Source organism: Serinus canaria, chromosome 12 (assembly GCF_022539315.1).
Source record: "Serinus canaria isolate serCan28SL12 chromosome 12, serCan2020, whole genome shotgun sequence".
Classification (NCBI taxonomy): domain Eukaryota; kingdom Metazoa; phylum Chordata; class Aves; order Passeriformes; family Fringillidae; genus Serinus; species Serinus canaria.
In genome coordinates, this window is record NC_066326.1 from 18864492 (window position 1) to 18887649 (window position 23158).

At 46.3% G+C, this 23158-nt stretch overlaps 1 protein-coding gene across 4 annotated transcripts in view; it reads right to left on the minus strand.

Annotated features, from left to right (window-relative positions):
- Positions 1-23158, minus strand: part of EFCC1 (EF-hand and coiled-coil domain containing 1) — a 195638-nt gene that overhangs the window by 16104 nt on the left and 156376 nt on the right. For 3 of the 4 annotated variants that reach the window (XM_050979525.1, XM_050979523.1, XM_050979526.1), the window contains exon 1: positions 16656-17059. The exons of the other annotated variant lie outside the window; for it this stretch is intronic. In XM_050979525.1, coding sequence (XP_050835482.1) covers positions 16656-16942 — 287 coding nt within the window. In that variant the 5' untranslated portion in view covers positions 16943-17059. Of the gene's footprint in view, positions 1-16655; positions 17060-23158 lie in introns of those variants that run through there. 4 annotated transcript variants of the gene reach the window in all.

Genomic DNA, 23158 nt, shown 5'->3' on the forward strand with positions numbered 1-23158 from the left:
AGATGACTTTTCACCACTCATGCCCCAGTGTCTCAGGCAGCCTCCAGGTGTAAGCACCTTGTGGTGAGAGTGCTGGGCCCTGCTCCAGGAATTGCCATTCACACACATTTATCAGAATCAGGTGAATTCAGCCCTTGGCAGAGCAGGAGAGACATGATCTAAGTTCCCAATATCCCTTCAAAACCCTATTCACTTCAGTTCCTAGAAAGGCCATGCAGGATCAAAGGTGACTCTGGAGTGTATCACTGATGTTTGGGAGAGAGTTTAACAAAACCCTGGCCTGCAGCAGAGCTTCCAGGCCTGGCCTTTATTCCAAAGGAGTTCCTTGTATCCAGCCCTTTGTCAGGCCCAGACAATGGGATTCTGTGGAGATCTTTCAGTGGCTGTGCTTTCCCACCAAGACTGAGCAAGATTCTAGGAAATATTTTTTTCTGGCCATGTGCAATTTGACACAGACAGTCTGCTCTTATTCAGTTGAATATTCTAAATTTCCTGATGCAATTGCTGTGAAACAAGAACTGCTTCTCTCCTGTGTCTGCTCTGTACTGCTAACCCATGGCTGCAGATGGAAACAATTGCAGGACTGCAATTCCCTTCCTTGGTAACCCAGCAGAGCAGTCACATCTGAAGTCCTGGGGCCTGTTACTTCTGCAAGAACTGCATTTGTTTCCAAAACCAGGGAAGAGAGTCCACAGTGCTGGTGCTGCTCTCATGGACTCCTCATGTCACGACATTATTGCAGAAGAAAATGTAGAAAAATCTCAAGATCCACAAAATGCCAGCTCCAAAGATATTTACTGGGTAATTACTGCAAGCCTTCCAAGGATTCAGCACCTGCAACTCTTCACAGTTGTTGGGTTTTGCCTGTTTAGTTTTAAATATTAAATACAATGATTATAATCATTGTAATTATTATTTAATTGCCTCTGGCAGGTGCATCTTCCATGGACCCTCTGGGTTTCCTCACCTTCCAAAGCTGATGGAGACCTGAGACCTCTTTGTTTTTGTGCCTGAGGGCTGCAGGAGCCAGCAGGACCTGAGGGTGATGGACACCTCTCCAAACTACCCCTGATGTTCCACCAGAGATTCCCTAAACTCTATAAAAGCTGCTGAAATTAGAGTAACATCATTTAGAGGCAACACATTTGACTTTCCTACTACAAGATGAATAAAACCCAAATCAAATGTTACAGTCTGCCCGTGCAGACCCCAGCCTGCCTTCAGACCCATCTCAGCTGGTGCAGGGGGTCATTTCCTGAGCAATCACTCTGGAATCCACATTTAGACTGCTTTAATCAAATTCTTTTTCATTCCCTGTGGGTCTGTGACCACTTGGAAAGTGCTCTAAGGATTGATACAAAAACCACATAAATTTTACTGGAGCAGCACGTGCAGTTATGAATTCGTACTTCTTTGCCAGCATAGCATCAAGAACAATGGAAAAAAGTTCCTTAAATTAAAATCTCAAAACAGCCCATAAAAAAAATTTCTCCTGTCCCCTGGTGAGGATTAGACCTGCAACTCTGGAATCTGATAGAATGTGGTTTATTTTTATAAAATGAATTTCCTGAAGAGGAAAACTACAATGCCATGTTTAAAAACCTGATGAATTCTTCTTGTAGAATAGAACAGTTCAGTGGGAAGGGACTGACAGCCATCAGCTAGTCCAAGTGTAACTCTTCTAAATCAGTGTTTGCTTTTTAAATTGTCTGTATTTCATATTCATGGTGGAGTTCTCTAGAATTCATAGCACTCAGCCTTCCCCAGGTCATGCATTGATGTGAAGAGATATTAAATGAGATTTTCCTGAATAATCTGACCAGATAATTTCATCATGCTCCTTTATCATATAGGCATTTCTCTAGCACTAAAATATTCAGGATACAGCCTGTGTTTTATATCTCTGCTTCTGGCAAGGACAGTGTAACCTCTATAAAACAGATTTCTGAAATAACAAACGTGAACATCAGATTCAAACTATTGCTAAGTCCCTGGCCAGGGTAGGACAGTACAAAGTAATAAGATCTATTACACAAAGTTACTTTCTCATTTTGCCACTTAAACCAGCAGTTATTTTTCTGTTGATATGAGCTGTTACAATGACTGAAATAATCTGATACTGAGTAGTTTGAGTGGTGGTAGAATATGTCCCAATAAAAGCCATGCTGCTGGAAATCCAGCTCCTTGTATTCTTCAGCAGTGCTGGAGGGAGCAGTTTGGGATGAGTTTGGGATGATTTGCTCCTGTTGAAGTGAATAATGCAGAGTGTGCCCTAGAGTTAAGAACTCCTTCTGTGCCATCTGCTTAAGCTTTGAGTTTTACAGCACAACTCTCCTGTCTGGTTCTCCTCCATTTGTGGAGTCAGGTTATTCTCATATCCTCAGAGGGGTTTTAAAGGAAGAGAGGGCTCACCATTAATACTTCAGTCCTTTTTTCAATGAGATAAAATGTTGTATTTCTATCTCAGGAGTACCTGGACTAGAAATAAGAAAAAATCCCCCTTTCCTGGGTTATAAAACACCATTTTCTCTCCCTGACAGTCCCAACAGGGTGTGAGAAACCAAGTTAGAGCTGCCTTTATGGACAGAGAGAGGTGAGGCACTCGGATATGAATGATATCACACAGATTATTGAACAGAAGCTTTAACATTGGTTATACATGCACATACCAAGCAGCTTGGAGTGAAGTGAGCAAATGTGCACAGAGAAATACCAGTGCCTGTCTGTGCCAGCCAGCTGCAAACAGCACAAAGGAATGGAAATATTAAAAATAAGATATCAATCAATATATTAATTAATATATTAAAATAGAATAAAATTTAAAATATTATATATTTGTGATAAACACACAGTGTTCTGAAAATGCTCTGCTTGCCTCCAGATCCCAGCCTGTGTTGAGAACCCCTAGGCCAACACTCTTACAAATGATGTTTTTCAATTATGTGGGGAAATATTTGCTGTGCCAGCATGTCAGAAGCACTAAGCCAAGCTTTTCAGGTTAGATTTTGCTGTTGGCAGGAAGGGCTGAAAAGGCTCCTTGCAGTATTGGTGTGGCTGTCTCTCCCACAAAGGCTGACATCTCCATTGAATGGCCCCTGCTGGTTCCCAGCCCAGCAGGAGCTCCTGGGCTCTGAAAGGAGATTAAATCAGTGATTGCAGACTGGACAATGCCAGAAAGGGAAAGCCTGACCTAAAGGCAGGGACTTGTGCAGGGTTTTGTCACTCCAGATTTGGGCTGGGCTCTTCAGCCACCTAATCCTGTATCCTACTCATTATGTCCCACAAGGAGAAGCTTGTGAGGGGTGTGCAAGAAATCTGTGAGAGCTTGCCAAAGGGGAAGTTTGGGCTAAAGCTGGGAGTCAGAGATTTCCCCAAATCTGAGCTAATATTTATCACTGTAGCTCAGAAATTCTCCTTGCCAGAGGAACACTTAATCCATTTTAAATCCTGCTAATCTCCAGCTATCAGAGATATTTGTGCACCTGAATGAGAGGGGGCTGTTACAGAAGAATGAAATGGCATCTCTAAGCTTGGAGGTCACCTTAAAGGTGATGGTGGGAGCAGTGGCTGATGTGGGTAATAGCTGCCTGCTTCTGTGGATTAAAATCACTTTTTAGAAGGGGCAATTGATGTGAAGGGACAACATCCAAAGCTGGGGTCTGGAGTGTGAGTCAGGGCTCAGCTCAGAGCATGGGAGCTCTGAGATGACAGATGGAGATGAGCTTCACTCCCAGCGCTGTGACCTTGGACTCCTGCAGATGAAGCCAAGGTGATGTTAGAAACCCAAACTCTTATTTTGTCATTTCATGTCTATTAGAGGCTCAAAGACAATACCTAGAGATACACTTCCCCTGCTCTTCATGGATCTGGTGCATCTTTAGTCCTCCCCTGGCCTTCTACTGCAGTATTTCAGTAATTCTCATGGTGGCTCAGGTGGAGTCATCTTTCTATTTAACACCTGCTAAGTGGTTGGGGTTTTTTAATTGATATTTTAGTTGTTTGTTTAATCTGTTTAACCTTTCCTCAAGCTCAGCACTGTGCAGGAAGGTGCTCCAAGCTTGTAGGACTCACTGGGTGAGAAGAATTTTATTTTCTGTCTGCTTTGAACCTGCCTTTGCTTTCATGAGCTGACTCACAGTTCCTGTGCTGAGAGACTTAACAATTCTCTCTATTCATCTTCTGGCTGAAAATTTTACAGACCCATTTCACATCTCTCCAAAGCTATCTCTCTTCCACATCTGCAAGTGGCTAAAATAATTTCCATGCCTTTTTTCCCCACACTTGTTGCTTTTTCTAGGCCTTTTCCAGTTTAATTGGTTTCAGTGGAAGGATCATGAATTTCCTTGTTCTGATACAGGTGTTCTGTAAATGTGCATAATTATTTTCTTTGTATTGTTCTCTGTTCCCTTTGTAATACATTTCACTATCTTATTTGTTTTCCTCCCTGCAGCTTAATAACTGAACAGATACGTTCCTAGAGTTATAAAGCTCAAAGCTGTAAATTTTCAGCAGCTGTAATAGAGTCTGAGTTCATTACTGTATCTGTTTCACTGAAGCTTAGAGTGTTGTTTGGGGTTGGTTTTGGTTTTTTTGCCCCCAAAATGAACCTGATTTCATTTATTTGGTATTTGCCACCATCCCCTCACTCAGTGTCCTGGGATCATTCTGCAATTCTTCACAGTTGATCCTGCTTTTTCATATCTTGACTAACTGAGCAATTTAAAAATCTTTTTTTCCAGTATTATTTCACTTAAAAATCAAATGATAATCACAATATTGTAGCTTTCCTTACCATGTGATATAAAGCAGATTTCTCCAACTAAAATACAGAAATCTCCAAACTAAACACATTTCCAGACTGCCAGCTATGGTTGAAATTAGGATAAAGCCAAAGTTAGGTATCCATCTCCCTCTCAGTGGATATTCTGATCTGAATCCAAGCTTTGTGATTCAAATGCACTTTTAGTGGAGAGCTGAATCAAATTACTGAGCTGGAACTTCACTGCTTTGAGTTGCAGAGATTGGTTCAGACTCATCTCTGAAGGATGCTCTCTTCTGCAGGGTTTAATGAGAGAGAAGCAATCTGAAATATCCTGGGGTTTAACATCAGACAGGGTGCAGCATTTTAGGCACAAATTAATCTTCTAAAATGTAAAATCTAGAATGCATTTACAATGCACAACTTCATGCACTAAGTACATTACCAGTGTGTGCAGATGAATTTGTTTAATCAAGGAAAGAGGGGAAGCCCTTTAAATTTAAGGACACACAATCTAAGCCACATAGGCTTTTTTACACCTGTTTTATAGCACTCACCTCTGACCTGGCATTTTATATATTATATTCTGGGTCAGATCATGGGTTTACAGTTTCACTTACAAAGTAATGGAAAAAAAAAAAGCATTTTTGTAAAGCTTGACATGGCAGCATCTGTTCCCAGAGTCCTGGGAGCACATTTGTCACTGAAAATTTCCTTCATTCTAAGTTTGGTTAAAATGCAAACCAAAATCCAAAAGCACTGGTTTGCTTCATTTCATTAAAACTAATAAACCCCTGAAAGTGAACTTGGGTCTCTGCATGTTGAGCGGATGGATGGATGGTTCATAAACCTGCTTTAAAAACAATTCAGTGCCTGGTTTTCTACTGTACTTCAGCAGCTCTCCCAGCCCATTCATCTTGCCCATTGTGAGCTGTTACAACACAGAACTCAATTCAAATGAGCCCTTTAAATTTTAACTTTAGCCTTTCTGCAGGCTGCCTTAGGAGAGTCAGGTGCCCATGACAAGGACAGCCTGGAGCACAGGGGACATGCACACCTGGTGGTGGAGCTTCCCCTCCTGGTAGAATGAGGGGGATTTCTCTGCCCACCGTGCTGAGCAGGTGGCAGCCTGTGTCCTATGAAGTGGAGGAGCCCAGAGAGGAGCTGTGCTGCCTGCCCTGCCCATCCCCACTTGTGGGAATAGGAAAACAGAAACTACCACAGACACTGAAGGGTTTGATCTGCAGCCTTGGAAGAAGCTTGGATTGATGTGAAAACACAATACACAGATATTAAGCAGAAAAACCATAAGCTTATGTTTCTATGGTTGTAAGAAAATGCCTTAAGTAAGTGAGCAGCTGTCCTGATGAGATGGTGAAGGGTTTGTAGTGTAGGGTGGGGCTGTATGGGTGAGCTGAGGGTTCAGAAGTTATAACAGAAGCATTTGTGTGCATGTGAGACAGAAGCCATTGGACAAAAGTATCCACAGTGCAGCAGAAGTGAGTGAAGGTGATGGGTTAGAAAGGCAAAATAAACCCTGAGGCAGCTGTGCATTGGGTTAGAAAGTTCTGCATTGCCTTGTAACAAAGAACCTGGGACTGCTCCTGAGCTGTGGCTGAATGCCTGCTCCTCTGAACTCTCACAGCCCCTGAGACTGGTGTTTATCTGAGCAATAAATCCTTCTTAGCTTGAAAATTGTCCCACCCCTTCACATCTAACTGTGCCAGTGTCACCCCAGCTCACTGTGTTCCCTGCAGCTCCATCCCCCACCCCACCTCTGATTTCAGCTCCATTCCAGGTCAGAAAAAGGCTGTGGAGGGAGGGAGGATGAAAGAAGGAGATGATTTGACAGTTCCTTTCTCATGGTAATGAGCAGAGCTGCTCCTTCTCCCCCCTCTGCTCTCTTTTCTTTCTTTAGAGAAGGAAGAATCCAGCTCTGCCTTCCAAGCACTGAGCAGACAAACTGGAGGGCTCAGGATGGTTTGTGGGCTCTGCCCATGGAGTCATTGCTCTGTTTAGGGGTTATTTGCTGTTTGTTTCCTGGATATAATGACAGGTAAATGTGGATTAATAGAATTAAAGGCTTGGCTGGAGGACATGAGGTAGCAAAGCATCAATTACTTCCTGGGGATTTCTGCTCTGTGAGTCATGTTCCCTCAGGAAACAGAGACCCATTAATTTAGCTGCTCCATGGGAACCTGCCACAGGAAAGCTCCCTCTGCTTGGAAGGGGAAGCAATAAATGCTGCCTTGAACAATTTTCTGTTCTAAAAACAACATCATTTGATACAGAGGTAATTTGGATTATAAGCAAGGATTATAAGCAAGCACTGGAAATTAAGCAGAGCCATGTACATTCATTAATGGAACCACAGACCTTTCAGACTGAGGACCAGCTTCTCTCTCAACTTTTCCTTATAACAGTTTGAATATTTTCCTTTACTTTTTGGTTTGGTTGGATTAGAAATCTGAGGAAAAAACATCTTGCAACTAAGGAAACTGCTTCTTCAACATGGAACCAAAGTGAAGTAGTCAAGCAAGGTGCACCCTAACTAGGAGAAAATACTTGTTTGATGCAAGATACTGCTGCTTGCAGAAGCAGGGCCTTAACTGGTGAGGCTGGAGAACTTCAATTTAAGCATAAATGACTGAATACTTCAAAACAAGTGCCAAGCTTTAGGGACTGACAGTTCCTCAATTTTATAAACAGTACAGGTCTAAACTCTAAGGACCTTAGATCCTTAATGATGGGGTTTTGATGTGAAATCAAAGCTTAGATCATTCATATCCTGCACAGTATTTACCTCAAAAGCTTTATACTTATTTAATTTTCAAGTTTCCTATTTTTAAATGCATTTGAAGCATCCTTTGGAAACTGTAAATCATGATGAACAAAAACCCCCAAACCAAAGAGAGCAAAGCAGGCAGGAACAAGGGGAGAGGGAGGAAAGCAGCAAAGTGTAAGACTGACAGCACAGGAATAAACCTGGTGTATAATTCTGCTGTAGAGAGATTAATCACAGCTTTTCTGAGAGATCCCAACCCCTGGCTACACTGAAAGGTCTTTTGTTCCAAGTCAGTGCATTTACTCAGGAATATCCTGAAGTGGTGGGAATATTTCACAGCTGGAAGGCTTCTGAAAAACCTGTCACATCCCAGCCAGGGCTCCAGAAGCACAGACACAGTTTTACTGACTAAATAAACAGACAACATCTTTATTCTTGGTTTTCTTGTTCTTTTTTCCCTGCTGAAGGAATTGTCCCTGGGGAATGTGGACAGCAGTGGAAATTAGGCAGAGCCATGTACATTCATTAATGGAAACACAGACCTTTCAGACTGAGGACCAGCTTCTCATCATTTTTGCTTGTAACAGTTTGAAGATTTTTCTTTTCTTTTTTTTTTGTTTTGTTTTGCTTTGTTTTGTTTTGTTTGAATTATAAATCTGAGGAAAAATATTTTGCAGCTAAGGAAACTATCTCTTCAACATGAAGAGATAGTTTCCTTAGCTGAAATGAAACCAAAGTGAAGTATTTAAATTTATTTCTTCTTTGTATCTTAAAGTGGTACTTTGATGTCATTGTGGTATTAAATGTCAATCAGGAAAGTGGTATTGATGTCATTCATATAGTGCCAGGGGGGCTCATGGGTGACAACAGAGTGATGCCCCAGAAACCACAGGTGTATCCTTATTGGAAATGCCACCCTTGCCTGTTTGCTGGCACAGAAATGGGTAGCAAAACCTCCTCTTCTTCAATTTTCAGAAGCATTGGCTTTGCTCTGACTGCTCCTATTTTTGCCTCGTGTAATTTTGTGCCAAGCAGTGCCCCTTAGCAGCTCCAGGACAGTGAAAATGCTGCACTTAGAGCTTGGCTTAACCCTGCCAAAGCTGTGCTTTAACTTTGGCTGAGCTGAGCCTGTGCAGCCCCAGATGCTCTGGTGCTGGGTGAGCTCATGCCAAGGATGTGGGATGGGGTCAGGACAGGGAGTGAAAGCAGAGCAGATGTGCAGGGAGCACCAGGTTTTTCAGTGCTATGATTAATGGGACACCATGAACCCTCCCTGAAACGTTGTGCTGTGAGCAGAGGCTCTGCACAGAACAAAGCACAGGGCCTCACTTTGATTCTGGAGATTTATTGAAAGGTTCGGGGTCTTTCCACTGAAATCTGACTCCCAACACTCTGCTCCTGCAAGGGGTGATGGCTGCTGATGGCAATTAGCACTCCAGGCTCAGGCAGCATTCAGGGAATAGTTTTATCCTCAAGCAAGGAGGGACTGCAACCCACAGTCAGTCACAACCTCAGCACTTTATTTTCCAAGTGGTTTAGGAATGATGCTGTGAAGTTGTTCCACAGAAGTAACTTCCTAATGTGTCACTGTGCTGTTTTCTGAAAAATCCCTTCACCAGGATTTCTTTTCCTGGCAAGATGAGAAGCCCCAGCTTCTCCCTGTTTTGTTGCTTTGGAATGTGATTTGGAGAATTGTTTCTCCAGCATGTGAATTGTTTTTAATTAATGGCCAATCTCATCCAGTTGTGTCAGACTCTCTGAGTCTGTCAGGGGTTTTTATTATCATTCTTTCCCAGCCTTCTGATGGATCCTTTCTCTTTCTTTAGTATAGTTTTAGTATAGCATTTCTGTTAATATAATATAATATAATATAATATAATATAATATAATATAAGTATGAATGTAATAGTAATGAGTAATGTATGAAGTATGAATGAGTAATGAGTAAGTATGAAGTATGAATGATAATATAAGATAATATAATATAATATAATATAATATAATATAATATAATATAATATAATATAATATAATATAATATAAATCATATCATAATAAATCAACCTTCTAGAAACTTGGAGTCAAATTCTCATCTCTTACCTCGTCCTGGGGACCCCCCAACAAAACCACAACACTAATGCTCAAAGATTACATTTGGCATTTCTTGGCCAACCATTTCTTTTTTTATGAAGTACATTCCTCGGTGGAATGGTGCACAGAACACAGGCAAATCCTGGATTACAGATACCTGCAATAATGGTCAAGCTTCAGCCCATGCTTTATGTTTTCAGTCTCTGATGCTGAGCTTTATCTTTGTGATGCCTTAAGGCCACACATACCTATTCATTTTTATCAGAATTTGCCAAATTTTCAGATGGGTATTATAAAAAGCTATAAAAATGGATAAAAATTCCTTTTTTCAGAGACCAGGAATGGTCTGAGTTAAAGCCAGTTTCTTGATGCATTTTACAACTTTCAGGTTGCTTGACTTGAGCACACAGATCAGGTTTCACATCTGGAATTGTGAAAATATCATAGAATTAGAGAGTGGTTTGGGTTGGAAGGGACCTTAAAGTTAATCTTTAGATCTTTAGGTGGTCTTAAAGATCCCCTGCCATAGGAGAGGTGGAATTAAGTATACCTGGATATCTCTTTTCTGTAATAAAGGACTGAAACAGATACATTGACCAGCTCCTTCTCCCCACCACAACCTCAGTCTTTGAATTTCCAGTCTGGGATTATCTCAGGACATGAGTCTGTAAGATCCATTTAACCCAAGTTTTACTTATAGTGCAGGACATCCTTTTCTAGCTTTTTTTTTTTTTTTTTCACTTTCCTTGGGATCTGACTACAGTTTTCTTTAGGTTTTTTCATGGGCTGCAGTTCTGAATAGCTGAGGTTCAGATTCTCAGGCAGGTCCAGGGAAACGCGCTGAGTACCACAAAGAGGATAACCCCAGCCAGGCATGAGAGAGGCAAATATCAGTCTGGATTTTAATCATGCTGCTAAGCAGGCAGATGAGACACTGACAAAGTTGAAAGGATACCCAGGAGGACGAAGGGAAGGGGACAGCACAGCAAACATGGGCAGTGATTTCAGCAGGAGTACCAAACAGAACAAATATTTGTAGGGCTGCTGAGTAACTGCCTTGTGTCACTGGAGCTGCCTGCACTGTATTTCCTCACATCAGTGACATTTACTTGCTCAGCCCCAGGCTCCTGGGAGTCCAGGCAGGTTTAAATGCTGCTTGACAGGCTACCCCTCGGTGCCTCTGCTCCTGGCAGTGTGCTGAGGAACACGAGGGTATTTACAGGGTGGCTGGGGGCTGGTTGGGATCCAGGACCACGGCTGGTGCTCGTTCTTGCTGTAACCCAAACTCTGGACTGGGAGCTCTGCTTTCTGAGGGTCACAGCCTCTCATGGGGACTCCAGGGTTTGGGTTTGAAAGGGGTAGGGGAGGAAGTTTTTTCTTTAAAGTGATGATTGTGTGTGAAATCAGTCCTTCTGCGGGGGGGATAGGACAAGATGGGTAATCTGTTGATCATCCAGAAAGTTGGTGCTCTAAGAGAGTGGAGCACTGGGGGGATTGTACAAAGTCAGGGTGGCAGATGAAGGAGGGATATGCACAGCTGTCACCAAGCTCTGCCTGAACTTCCAGGCACTAATTCAGGGAAGAAAAGCTGCAGAAACACTGACTGTTCATCTCCTTGGCAAAAACGAATCCCTCTGGTGTAGGAGGGGTGAGCCTGATGCAAACCATGCAGAGAAGGGCGGGGGAGGCAACTGTGAAAGGCAGCTGGGGATGGGGTGACAGAACCAACAGCAGGGCTGGCAGGGCACTGCCACCCCTCCATCCCCAGGAAGGGATCAGATGGGGGACAGCTCCAGCAGGGCCAGCAAAGGGAGCCAGGAGGGGACAGGCGGGTGTCCCTGCGTGTGGCACTGCCACTGAGCCGCCACCGATTCACTCCCACACAGCAAACACGGGCAGGAGATAAAAGGAGGATTTAGGGAGAAGCCAGGGAAAGCCTCCCCAGAATAAACACTGTAAACAAGAACCCAGCATGGAAAAAGGCAGGGAAGTGGCTACACTTCCAGTGTTGCAGCACCCTGGGGTAAATGTTGCAGTTCTTTCGGGATAAATCAACTTGCAATTATGTGACTGGATCTGAAGTCAAGGCTTTGCTATTATTATTATGGAAAGCTTTGAAAGACTCTTGCATCTGAAATAAAAGTAGCCCTTCCACAGAAAGAGATGCTATACATTTTCTACACTGCCAAACGAATCTATTTAAATTGCTCTGCACAGTTCTCTCTACCATAAATACCAATACCTTCCATTATGCCCTTTTGTGAAATAAAAAAGCTGCTTTAAAGTGTCCCCAATGAGAGTAATCTGGTTTGCTTACTTGGCTTATGATTCTTTTATAACAAGTAGTCTAAGCTTTGTGTGATGGGAATATATTCACCTGCTACAGCTAACTTCTTTCAAACCTTGAAGCTCTGTGGTTTTTGGCAAACTTCTCTGTAATACAAAACTTCTTACACTCTAGTACAAAACAGTATCAGCTCCAGGCAAAGTTAGAAAATAAAAAGACATCAGTTCATCCAGAAGAATCTGAGCGTTTTCACAGATGAGGCTCTGCAAATTTAACATTTCATTTCACTCTCTGAGCTCAGTTCCCTGAGTGCCATCAGTCCCTGCTCCTTTCCAAGGATTTCCTTCTCACCTGCACATCTGTCCAGCATATGCACACCCACAGCCGCCTCTCAAATTCTGTGCCACCTGGAACAAATTGACAAGATGCCCCTCACCTCACAACAGCAAGGAGCTGGTATTGATGACAACAGTCAAGCAAAAATTGTCCAAATTTTCTTTACCGTCTAATTTTTTAAGTAGAAGAACAGTTCTAGCTGCCTAAATATAAAGCATTATCATTCTGACTGGAAATAACCTACTACAGACACCACAGACACCTTCTATTGTGTCTGAGTATTTCCTTCCTACGGCTTTTTTTTTTCCCCTACACTTAATTGAGCTGATCCTCTATGGAATATTTCCATATTTCTCCCCTGTTCTTGGATTATTGATTTGGACTTGTTTGGTCCATCCTGTTATATTTTATAGGGTGAATAATAACCTGAGAAATTATTGAAAAGATCAGGGCACTGCCTCCTGAAAGAGAAGAAAAACTGAACTGCTTCCAGTATAAATAAACGAAAGCATAACTTTTTAGAAAAATTGACCCTGATGAAATAAATAAATGGAAAAAATTATGCTAGAGGCCTCAGTCATCATATTTACAGGAAAATATGAGAGGCTGAAACAAACTTCTCTGCATTCCATGCCAAAAGGATTCCTACTCATTACAACATAGAAATGCTGACGGATAATTAAGTAATTTGGAAGAGAGACCATGCATATGGGAAGCATTTTTGGTATTTTATGACCTCCTTCACTGACCTATGTAATTACTGTGCTGCTGACTAATGCAGCAACATAAACCTCTGTCAACATCACTATTATGAAGTTTACTTCTATTTTAAATGACCTTTCCTTTTATTCCTTACACTGGGATCAAAACCATGCTTGTTAAATCATTCTATTCCCTCCGGTGCTCTTAAAGAGAAAAAGAATACGGACACTTATTAAGTAATCAATTTCTAAGCCACCTTCAATCTAGTATAGAAAAAAAAGCCAACTTATATTTGGCAAGAACAATTCGTGTCAAACCAATCCAATTTCCATTTCTGACAGGGCAAATGGCTCAATGGGTGAAAGAAGCAACAAATGTGACATTTTAACTGTAGTACTATTTTAATGTGTGGTATTTTTAGAAATAATACTTAGAAATCATAGGATTCTATTAGAATATATGCATGGTGTCAACTTGTGCTGCAGCAGAACTTAGTGGGGGGAGAAAGGAAAAAAGGGATTTTAGGGAATAGTGGTTAATGATTTGTACACTGGGAATAACTCCTTGGGCACTGCATAAAAATGGAACTTGCCTGACTTCCTAAACTCTCCTATCATCGGCGGTGGCAATTACGCACTTTTGATACAATACCAATGGTTAGTATACAATTTCTTGAGATGTCTTTTTCCTCTGAAATGATTTGAACTCAAGCTTTTCAGGAAGGAATTTATTGAGATTTACCTTTAAAGTTGAGCTGACTCACTAACTTGACAGGGATTGAAAAAGAAAAGCTGAAAGATAGTTCAGACAGAAACCTCAGACATTCATCAGAGTAGGAAGATCAGGATGGGCACCTGAAGAAAAGAACGATGAACGATTTGGTCAACTAGGCTGGTTTAGGAAGCCAGTGGTGTGACAGGGGCAGGTCAAGCCCTGGCACAGGAACCTGTGCACTCCAAAAAAGTTCATGTTTAAGTCATACAGATTGCAGGAATATGAATCTGGAATATGAAATCGGGAATAGGTGATTAAAATTACACACTCCAATTTAGGACAACATTTAATCACTTGCAGGTACTTAAACATTTGCTTGACTAAATGCAAACTGTTGTTTCCTGCATTAGGGATTACAACTTAAGGGCACGGTTGGGATTTCAGACCTAAGTGATTGCAAGTTGATGAAGGTCTAGAAGAGGGATTTAGATGCTAAAAGAGCTTTTAAAATCTGAACCTAAAGGAAGAAAGCATTTCCTTGAAAATATGAAACTATAAAGAGGAGCAGTGTGTAAAGCTCATAGATTGGACTCATTCTTGAATATGATCGTCTCTGGAAGAAACTGGACTTTAGCTGGAGGAAACCTGTGGCTCACCAAGCCAGATAGGGTGAATTCTCAGGAGAGATACCTGCAATTGTCAATGCTTTCTGCAGAACACCCAAATCCCCCCCATTCCTCTCCAGCCCTACCTTGCAGCATTAGCTCTTGCCAACTGCAGACCCTGCTCACAAACTCTGTGTGGCAGCTGGCAGGGGAGAAAACTGCTCACTGGAAAGGTGACAGAAACACAGGCAGACTTTAACAGTACAGGTAACAGCAACCGAAACACAGCCTGACATAACCAACAGGACAAGTGACACTCTTGCCAAGTGACAGCCAGAACCCTGTGGATTCCCAGCTGTCCCTCCCTCTCCATGCCTCAGCCAACCCATCTCTTCCCCTCACCAAGCACTCCCAGCAGCTCACCCGAGCCACACTCATGGATGTGAGCTCCTGCACGTCAGGAGAAGGTGATTCTCTCGCAGCAGGAGGCGTTTGGGCTGCCGGAGCACCAGCGTGAGCAAGCAGAGGGAGTGGGACAAGCTGGGACAGCCAAGGCTGTGTGGGGCAGAGCTGCTGCTGAACCCTTTCCCCACCCTAACACACAAGCTCTGCACTGCTTATTCACCATTTTGTGCTGGTTTGGGCACCTTGTGTGCCACTCTGGGAACACGTGGAGTGATGGGATTCCCTGTGTTATGGAATACGAGCACAGGCATGCAAGTCCCAGTTATCATTATGCATCTCTAAGTTAAACTGTTTGCACCAAGAGCTGTTTCACTGGATGGGGAGGTGCAGGTGCTTTGTGGCCAACAGAGAATCTCAAAAGGCTGAAAGTTGGCCTGGGCCTCTGCTAAATGTGCTACAGGGCTAAAAAAGGGGTGTAGTTCCCACATGATCAGTCCAGCACAATTCCTGAGCTTGACACTCACTTTAAATTAGCATGCAATTTAAAAAGAAGTATTACAAATGGAGGTTGTCTTACAAGGAACATGTAATTTACATTTCTAAACTCGCACTCTTTGTTTTGATGTAACCCATGAAGTTACTGTTCTGCAAGGCTAGTGGACATTGTTGATTGCCTTTAACCTGTTTCAAGGTGATCTTTTTTATCCTTTGTGGTACATTGGAAAAGCAATTCCATAGGACAAAAACCCATCTTAAACCTTTGGTGCCCATGCCAAGGAGAAGGTGACAGCCCCGAGAAGCTGTGTGATCCCTTTTAGAACCAGGAGTTGTGTCATTCCTCCAGAGTCCCCTGACAGTCACCCTGAATGTTACACGCTCTCACAGGGGTTTTTAAATCCTATAGGTGTTTAAAGAAATGCTTCTATTTTCTTCTGCAACCATGCATGAATTAACATACACAATGCTGACAGAAAGACACTGGATAAAATGGTTCTTTTTAGAACTTCCTCACTTCATAAAACAGTACAATAGCTAGGATGCCACAAATAACTCACTATGAATTCTTCTTATAAGCAAACAGAGGAAGTGTGAGTTTAGGAAAGGGCAAGGACTTCAGAAGATGCAATTTATTAAAATACTAAATTAGCAGTGTAAGTAAAAATATGTCTAGAAATACTGGTTTTGCTTTGGGTCAGTGAAAATATAAACTAGATTTTATTCCTTAGGTCAGTCTGAAACTTGGGCAGAAATGACTACCACTTAGTAACCATCAGTGAGTCCAAGTCTGGTCTGAGATTAAAAGCAACAAAAGCAGTGGACTATTAAATTTGTGACCAACTTTCTAACTTCTGGAAGGATTTGTTTATGCCATTACAAAAGTGGGGTTTAGCTGGCAAGTGTTTTTTGAGATTCCCACTCTATTATTTTTTTGGGTGCAGGAACTTTTCAGCTTCTCTCCTCTATGACCTGTTCTCTCAGTGAAGAAGCAATGAAGTCACAGCAAGTTTCCAACCACCAGCCAGAAGTTGTCCTTGTGTGCTTTTCCCCAATTCCTAGGACAAGCTGAAGAGCTTTTATACAAAATGGAGAGTCAGCCATCTGATTACAGCTGGCTTGGGATGGGACCTCAGGAGCAGGAAAGGCAGCGAAAAAAGTCTGTTGGAAATGGTTTCTGAAGGAGTGTCAGCAATTTGTGTTGGGGCTTTCCTGAAGTATTACCATGCTGAGTTCTGTTGTTGTGTGTCTGAGGAGTGACTTCAGCTGTCTGTAGATCAGCATCCTTTGGCCTGGAAGACTCCTAGATCTCCTAAAGACCCTACCAAGAAAATGGATGAGCAGCTTCTAATTTCCCTCTGGCCAGATTTTACAAGGTGTTCTGGAGACATCTAATAAGCCCCAACCAGAGATTCTCAAACTCACCTGTGCCCCAACCCTGATTTTATAGGCACTTTTTGTCAGACTCCAACCTACCTGTAGTGCTGCAGTTGTGATTCCAGTTGCTGGATGTGTATTTGCAGATGTGGCACCTCCTTAGCTCTCACTTCCAGCTCCTTCACTTTGCCAAGACTGTTCAGGACAGCGTGTCTGGCCTCTTCCACCTTCCTCCTCATCTCTGCCTGCTCCCTCTTCAGGTTACGGTTGCAATCCCCCAGGCTGACCAGAGCTTCCTGAGAGCTCTTCAGCTCCTTCTCCAGCTCCTGGCTGAACCTGATGGCTTCTTCAATCTGCCCATCCCTGGAGCTCTGCATGAGCTCCATTTCCTCCAGGACACTTTGGAGGCCATTGGTCTGGGAGTGCTTCTGTGTTAATGGTCTCTTCCTACCTATGAAGCAGGATCCTCCTTCTCTATGGCTGGCACGGCTCTTCCGAAGTCCCACTTGTAATGACCAGGAGCACAAAGCAGGGAGAAAATGATGGGCTTTAATGAAGACTGAAAGTGGCTGGATTGTGCTTTGTTGGTGTGGTTTTTTTTTCAATCACATCGAGTTGATCCGCAACTAACTTTGCCAAATACCGAGACAAGGAAACAATCTCTGGAAAGTAGGTTTTAATAACTAGCTATGTATTTAATTTTCAACCTACACACTTATCATATTATTGCACAAGTTTCTGTGTAGCTTTCATGTCATTACTATGGTCTGTACTCAAGAGTCAGGCAGTCTGCTGAAATAGATATTTACACTGAAGTTGCGTTCAGAAGAAGAGAGCAGGGAACAGCTGGGGGGGCTCTGGAGCTCTCCTCTTGGTCATTTTCATTCATCCTGGGACCTTTGACTGGTGACTTTGTGTTTGCTGTTGATTTCCTTTCCCTTTTGCAGATGAAAATGGTAAAGGCATCTCAGACCTGCCTTGCTGGATATTGTGAAGACAACAGTCATCTACTGCAAGTGGAAGTGTCACAGGTGGAGCAGAGTTCTGTGAGTACTGTGTTAGTATCAAATCACACCTGGTGAGACCTGCCAGAACAATGGGTCCATGCTGCCCTTCCCTGCTCTGCCTGTTCCACGCTATTTCATGCCAGAGGAATTTAACTGCTGTTAAGTGTGTATGTGTGTCACTCGAGCCAGTACAGCAGAACCAGCAGAAACCAGGCCTGGAATTAATGGGGCTGTGCAGAGGAGCCCCAGACTATTCATCAGCCTGCCTGCAGAACTGGCTCCAACTCTGAACTCTTGTGACTACACTCTGAGGAAAACATCCTTCTAATATTCCTTACAGGCACTTCTGACTGAGACACTGCTTGTGCTTGTGCAGGCAGGAATCCAAAAGTTCTTTCTCACTTCAGGAAAAACCTGCACTGGTGCACATCCAGCGTATGCTATCAGCACATCCTGACTGCACGTGCAGTAGAAGAAACAGCAGCATTGTATGCGTGGGTTTGTTAAGCTGTACTCCCCTACAGAGTGCTCATCACAACTATATTTATGGTACACCGGTGCCATACATTTCTCCTTAAAGCCTCCCTGTGACTAAACTGTGCTAAAAAGTTAATGCCGAGGATGAATGAGCAACTTCGGTCTCAGTCTGGCAGCGGAGGGGTTATAGACTCCGACTCTCCGAGAGCAGCATCTCTCCTGAAGCACTCGGGGCCAGCCGAGCCGCCCCCGGGAGGCCGGTGCAGAAGCCGGCCCGGACTCACCTGCAGCGCCAGGCACCGCGCATCGCTGCTCTGCAGGGCGGCGCGCATGTCCTCCACCAGCTCCCGCAGGCTGCCGTTCTCCTCCTCCAGCTTGGCCATGCGGTCCTCGGCCTGCTCCAGCGCCACGATCTCCTCGTAGCACTCTCGGGAGCGGGGCCCCGGCGGCCGCCGCTCGGCGCTGCCCGCGGCTCCGCGGCCGGCGGGGTCGGTGCGGCGGCGGCGGGGGCTGCGCAGGCGGATCTGGGTCTCGATGTGCTCGCTCTCCCGGCCCAGCGGCAGCCGCGGCCCCGCCCGGGTGCTGAAGTGGCCGCAGAGCCGCGCGTGGAACTGGCGGAAGGTGAGGTCGGCCGATAGCCCGTCCCACAGCCCCGCGCACTCCTCGGGCTCCGCCGCCTCCTCCAGCCCCAGCACCTGGCACAGCGTGCGGAAGTCCTCGCCGGGGATGCGGCCCGAACCGGCGCAGTCCAAGTGGTGGAAGATCTCCTGCAGGTACTGGTCCAGGCCGGTGGCCAGCACGACGATCTCGTTCTCCACGCCGCGGTCCAGTCCGTAGTGGTAGGCGAGGGCGCTGACCAGCCACTGCGTGCGCCGGGCCGGCCGCCCGTAGGGGTCCCAGCCCTCAGGCGGCTCCATCGCTCCCGCCCGGCCCGCGGCGCTGCCCGAGCATCCTGAGCTCCCGCCCGGCCGAGCGTTCGGCCCCGGCCCGCGGCGGGGCGGGACGGGAGGGGCGGGGCCGCCGCCGCTCCAGCGCCGCTCGCCGAGCGCCCGGCTGGCCCCGCAGCGGAGCCGCGTCCGCCTTTGTCCGGCACCAAAGGGGATTCCGGCAAAGCGGCCGGTGCCACCCTGCTCCGTTTGGCTGCCAAGCCTGCGCCGCAAGTGTCTTTCTCATTTCTTAACTCATTTTTCCCTTCTGGTTTCTCTTTAGCACAAACAACACAATGGCATCGCACAATCCACTTTGACAAGAAAGACTTGTGAACGAGTGAGTGCTTCCACTAAATTAAAACCCCAATGTGCGTGAGAGCCGACCTTGTGTTAGCTCAGACCTGCTCCCCTCTGTAGATGAGGTGACTTTAGGGTGTTGGTGGGTGGGTCTTAAGAGGTCTGGGACAGAGGTAACTCGTTCAAACGAGCTGCCCAGAGCAGTGACTTTAGTCTCTCTTTGGCTGGGGAGTAGGACCGGCGTTGTTGAACGCAGGCAGCAGCACCAGCAGGGCTCCTCCACCAGCAGGGACATGCCAGGAGCCAGGAGGGGACCGTGGCACCAGCCGTGCCCAAGGGCTCAACAGGGTGGCAAAGTCAGGTGCTGCTAACAGGCTGCATTAAGAGCCCAGGCAAGGCGTGGTCAACAGCAACCAGTTTGGGAGCCATCCAAGGAGTCCTGTCAAGAGCAAATCATTCTAATATTCTCCCTAGGACAAAAAAGGAGCAACCCAATCCAGCTGATAGGTGAGGAAAGAGAATTCAACTTCATTTAAAGCACTGCTCAATTCAGGGTTGGTTTTGTTTGAGTGAACTGATGCTAAGAAATATTTGCTCACATCTGGTGGGGTTTCTCTGCAAACAGGCTTGGATGCAAAATTTCTGACCACATTTGCTTTTGCTCTTTAAGATAAGTCAAGAATCTGAGTAGCTTTGTTGAGGAATGGAGAATTGTTTTTAACTCAGGAGGAGCCTTACATTTTAGCACAGGAGGAAGGTAAGGCAAAGGTTTAAAAGCTTTCCCCTCCTGGATTGACACACTTCCAGAGGAGCTTGTGAGGAAAAGTCCCCTCAGTCACTGCCAGGGCTGTCTGCCTCCTCTGCAGGCTCAATATTCTGGGAGTTCAACGAGTCTCAGCTGCCACTGTATTTTCCTCTGAATATTTCTTGTTGGGCAGTACACATGGGGAATATTTTGTGCTAGATTCTCCTCTGGGCTTTGAGGTAAATCTCAGGAATTCTGCTGATTTTTATGTCCAGATGAACTTTTTATGGATAGCAATGAAAAGGGAAGAAGAAGTACCATGGAAAATTAATTGCTCAAAATGTAAGCAGCCCAACCACACTAAAAATGAACTCTAATCTGAAGAATTTTTTAAATTTTTTTCCCCTGACAGGTAAGGTAAAACATGCAGTGTAAATAAAGACTTTAAGAGATGCAACCAGCTCCCAACTGTATGAAAATCAAGGTGGTAAAGGATGAGAGAGGGTGTGGGAAGAATCTTCAGCTCTTCCTGTTGAAGGTCCAAGAGAATGAAAAGTGATTCTGGCTGTTGCCCATAGGTGACAGGGGCTATTTGTAGAGGAGAGCAGGTGCCCCAAGCTATTGGTGGCCCAAGGCCTGCATGGCTGGCCCAGTTGCAGTCCTAGCTGGACCAGGGTGCTGAGCTCGGGAGGGGAGGAGGTGGGGGGATCTCGGGAGGCTTCCGCTTCAGGGCCGGGCTGGGGGGCCGTGGGGGAGGCACAGAGGGCTGGTGCTCTGCTTTCTTGGGCAGCTGCTGCTGCCGAGGCCACGTGCGAGAGCTGTCAAACCCGACGGTCTCTGGGCTCTCTGGGGGAGAGGGAGAGGCATGCCTTCTTGGCCGGGATGCTGGAGCAGCGGCAGCACGACTGTGGAGAGAGGAGATGGCTGAGGCCCCAGCTGGCAGTGGCACACAGGGACCATTCTGCACAGCAGGGCCCAGAGCTGGCAAGGCTCCCCAGCTGGAGCTGCTGGCACAGCCTGGCCCAGCTGCACAGCTGCCCCTCACGGCCCCGGCGAGCAGGGGACAGCTCTGGGCAGGGTCCCTGGCCAGGAGCGGGCCCCAGAGCGCCTCTGCCTTTCCAGGGCAAGCTCGTCCCTGCTCTTTCTCCTCCCCACCTTGCTTTGCCTCTGCCCTGTGCCCCTGGGGCTGCTCTTGGCCAGGCAGCCTCAGTGGGAGCCAGCACTGGCTGCAGCCCCAACGGGCCCCCAGGACAAGGCCCAGCAATGAAGAGGCCACAGAAAGCACTGGGCAGCAGCAGAACCGACAGCAGAGTTATTTGGACAACCATGGCCTGGCCACAACTCCACAGCATCCACACTGGGAATGCTCCCTGACCATGAGCAGCCTTTAAAGAAGCTGGAGGGGAGAGATCAGCAACAACTTACCGTTTATTTTCCTTCCAGCACCGGAACCCAACATAGCACATCCCAATGAAAACTGGCACAGTGAACAGTGTCACTACTGTGCCTATCATGCAGGACCTGCGCACATCCTGGGGGCAGAATATTCTCAGGGTTTCACGTGGATTCTGGGCGATTGTGTCTGACTTGCCAAGCACTCCTGTGGGAGCAATGGGGAGTGTGAGCCCGTGCTGTGCTGCACTGCTGAGCTGGCAGCATGGTGGATCCGGGCAGGACGCTCTCCCTTTCCCCCAGAGCTGGGGCCTGCAGGCACCTTGCCGCCCCTTGGCACAGGCTGTGCCTCCCAACAGAGCCCAGCAGGCCGGGAGGAGAGCCCGGGGTCGGTGCAGCTGCTTGGGCAGTCGCTGCTTCGAGGCACAGGAGCCAAACCCATCCCTGAGCAGCCCCTGCCAGCCCTGGCCCTCCCTGCCCTGTGACAGCTCCCCCAGCCCCTGGGGACAGAGGCAGGCCCTGTCAGGAGCCAGGGCTGGCTCTGGCCCTGGGCTCATGGCAGGGCTCCCGCTCAGGGCTGCTCCTGTGCCTTGGGCCTCTGGACACTCAGGGCCAGCTCTGGAGAAGCTGCAGCGGGAAGGACGTTGGTGCACGAGTCCCATTTCCCCGGGGCTCTGAATGAGATCCAGAGGCCTCCAAGCCTCTAGAGGTGCCTCCAGCTCTGGCTGCTGCCGGGCCGTGCAAGGGGAGGCTGTGGGGGAAGAGCTGCTGCCACACAGCCTTGCCAAGGGCTGAGCCCTGCACAGCAATTACCTCCTGTGCCTGTGCCCATGTCTGGCATCTCCTCCTTTCCTGCATCAGAGACTGGCACAAAGCCACTGCTTCCTGTAGGATATGGCACCATCTGCACGGACTTTTGATCCATTGCTTGTGAAAAGAAAAAGGACATCTGGATCAGATGGAATGATTCAGCATTCTGGGGGGTGGCATCTTCGGGAGACAATACTTTTCAAAGTCATAGATAAAGATCAGGAAAATGGCCAGTTTACTGGGGCTGGGCCAGGGCCCTCCCTCATCAAATCAGCCCCTACACCTCATCTTCTTGGAGACTGGGAAATTGCAAAGGATCTCAGAGTGTGCATGGCCCGTGGTGCAGTTTGGGCTGCCTGTCAGCTGATGCCAAATTCCTTCCTGCAGAGGCTGGGGAGAAGCTGCAGCCAGGCCAGGCTGGAAAACAGCCCTGCAGGGCATGGAAGCAGCAGTGGGACAGCAAGGCTGCCATGGATCCCTTCCTGCTGTGCCGGGCATGGCGTGTCCAGCTGTGCAGCCAAAGCCCCCGGCTGCTGAGCCAGAGGGGCAGGCTGAGGGAAATGCACCCACCATGGCGTCTCTCCAGGTCGCTCAGCATCTGGTCCAGATGTTTGGCTGCCTCCAAGGATTTCTTGTCTCCTGTGTCTGGATTCTTCCAACTAGGAGGACCTTAATGGAAAGTTGTTCCATTTCTCCTTCAGGCCTGAGTGGCAGTGAGGGCACCTGGGTGATTGGGCGCCCTCCAAGGCACTCCCTCGGCTCTGCCTTCCACTCAGGAGCAGGGGCAGTGTTGTATTGCACTAAATAGCTTATTTTGTTGATCACTGGTGGTGGGTTTTCCCCCTCCCTCATCAGATGGTTTCCCCCTCACACATCCCCCCTGTTACACACACCTGGTCTGTCCCTCAGGTGCTTCACCCCTCCCCAGTGGTATCCCATTGGCTC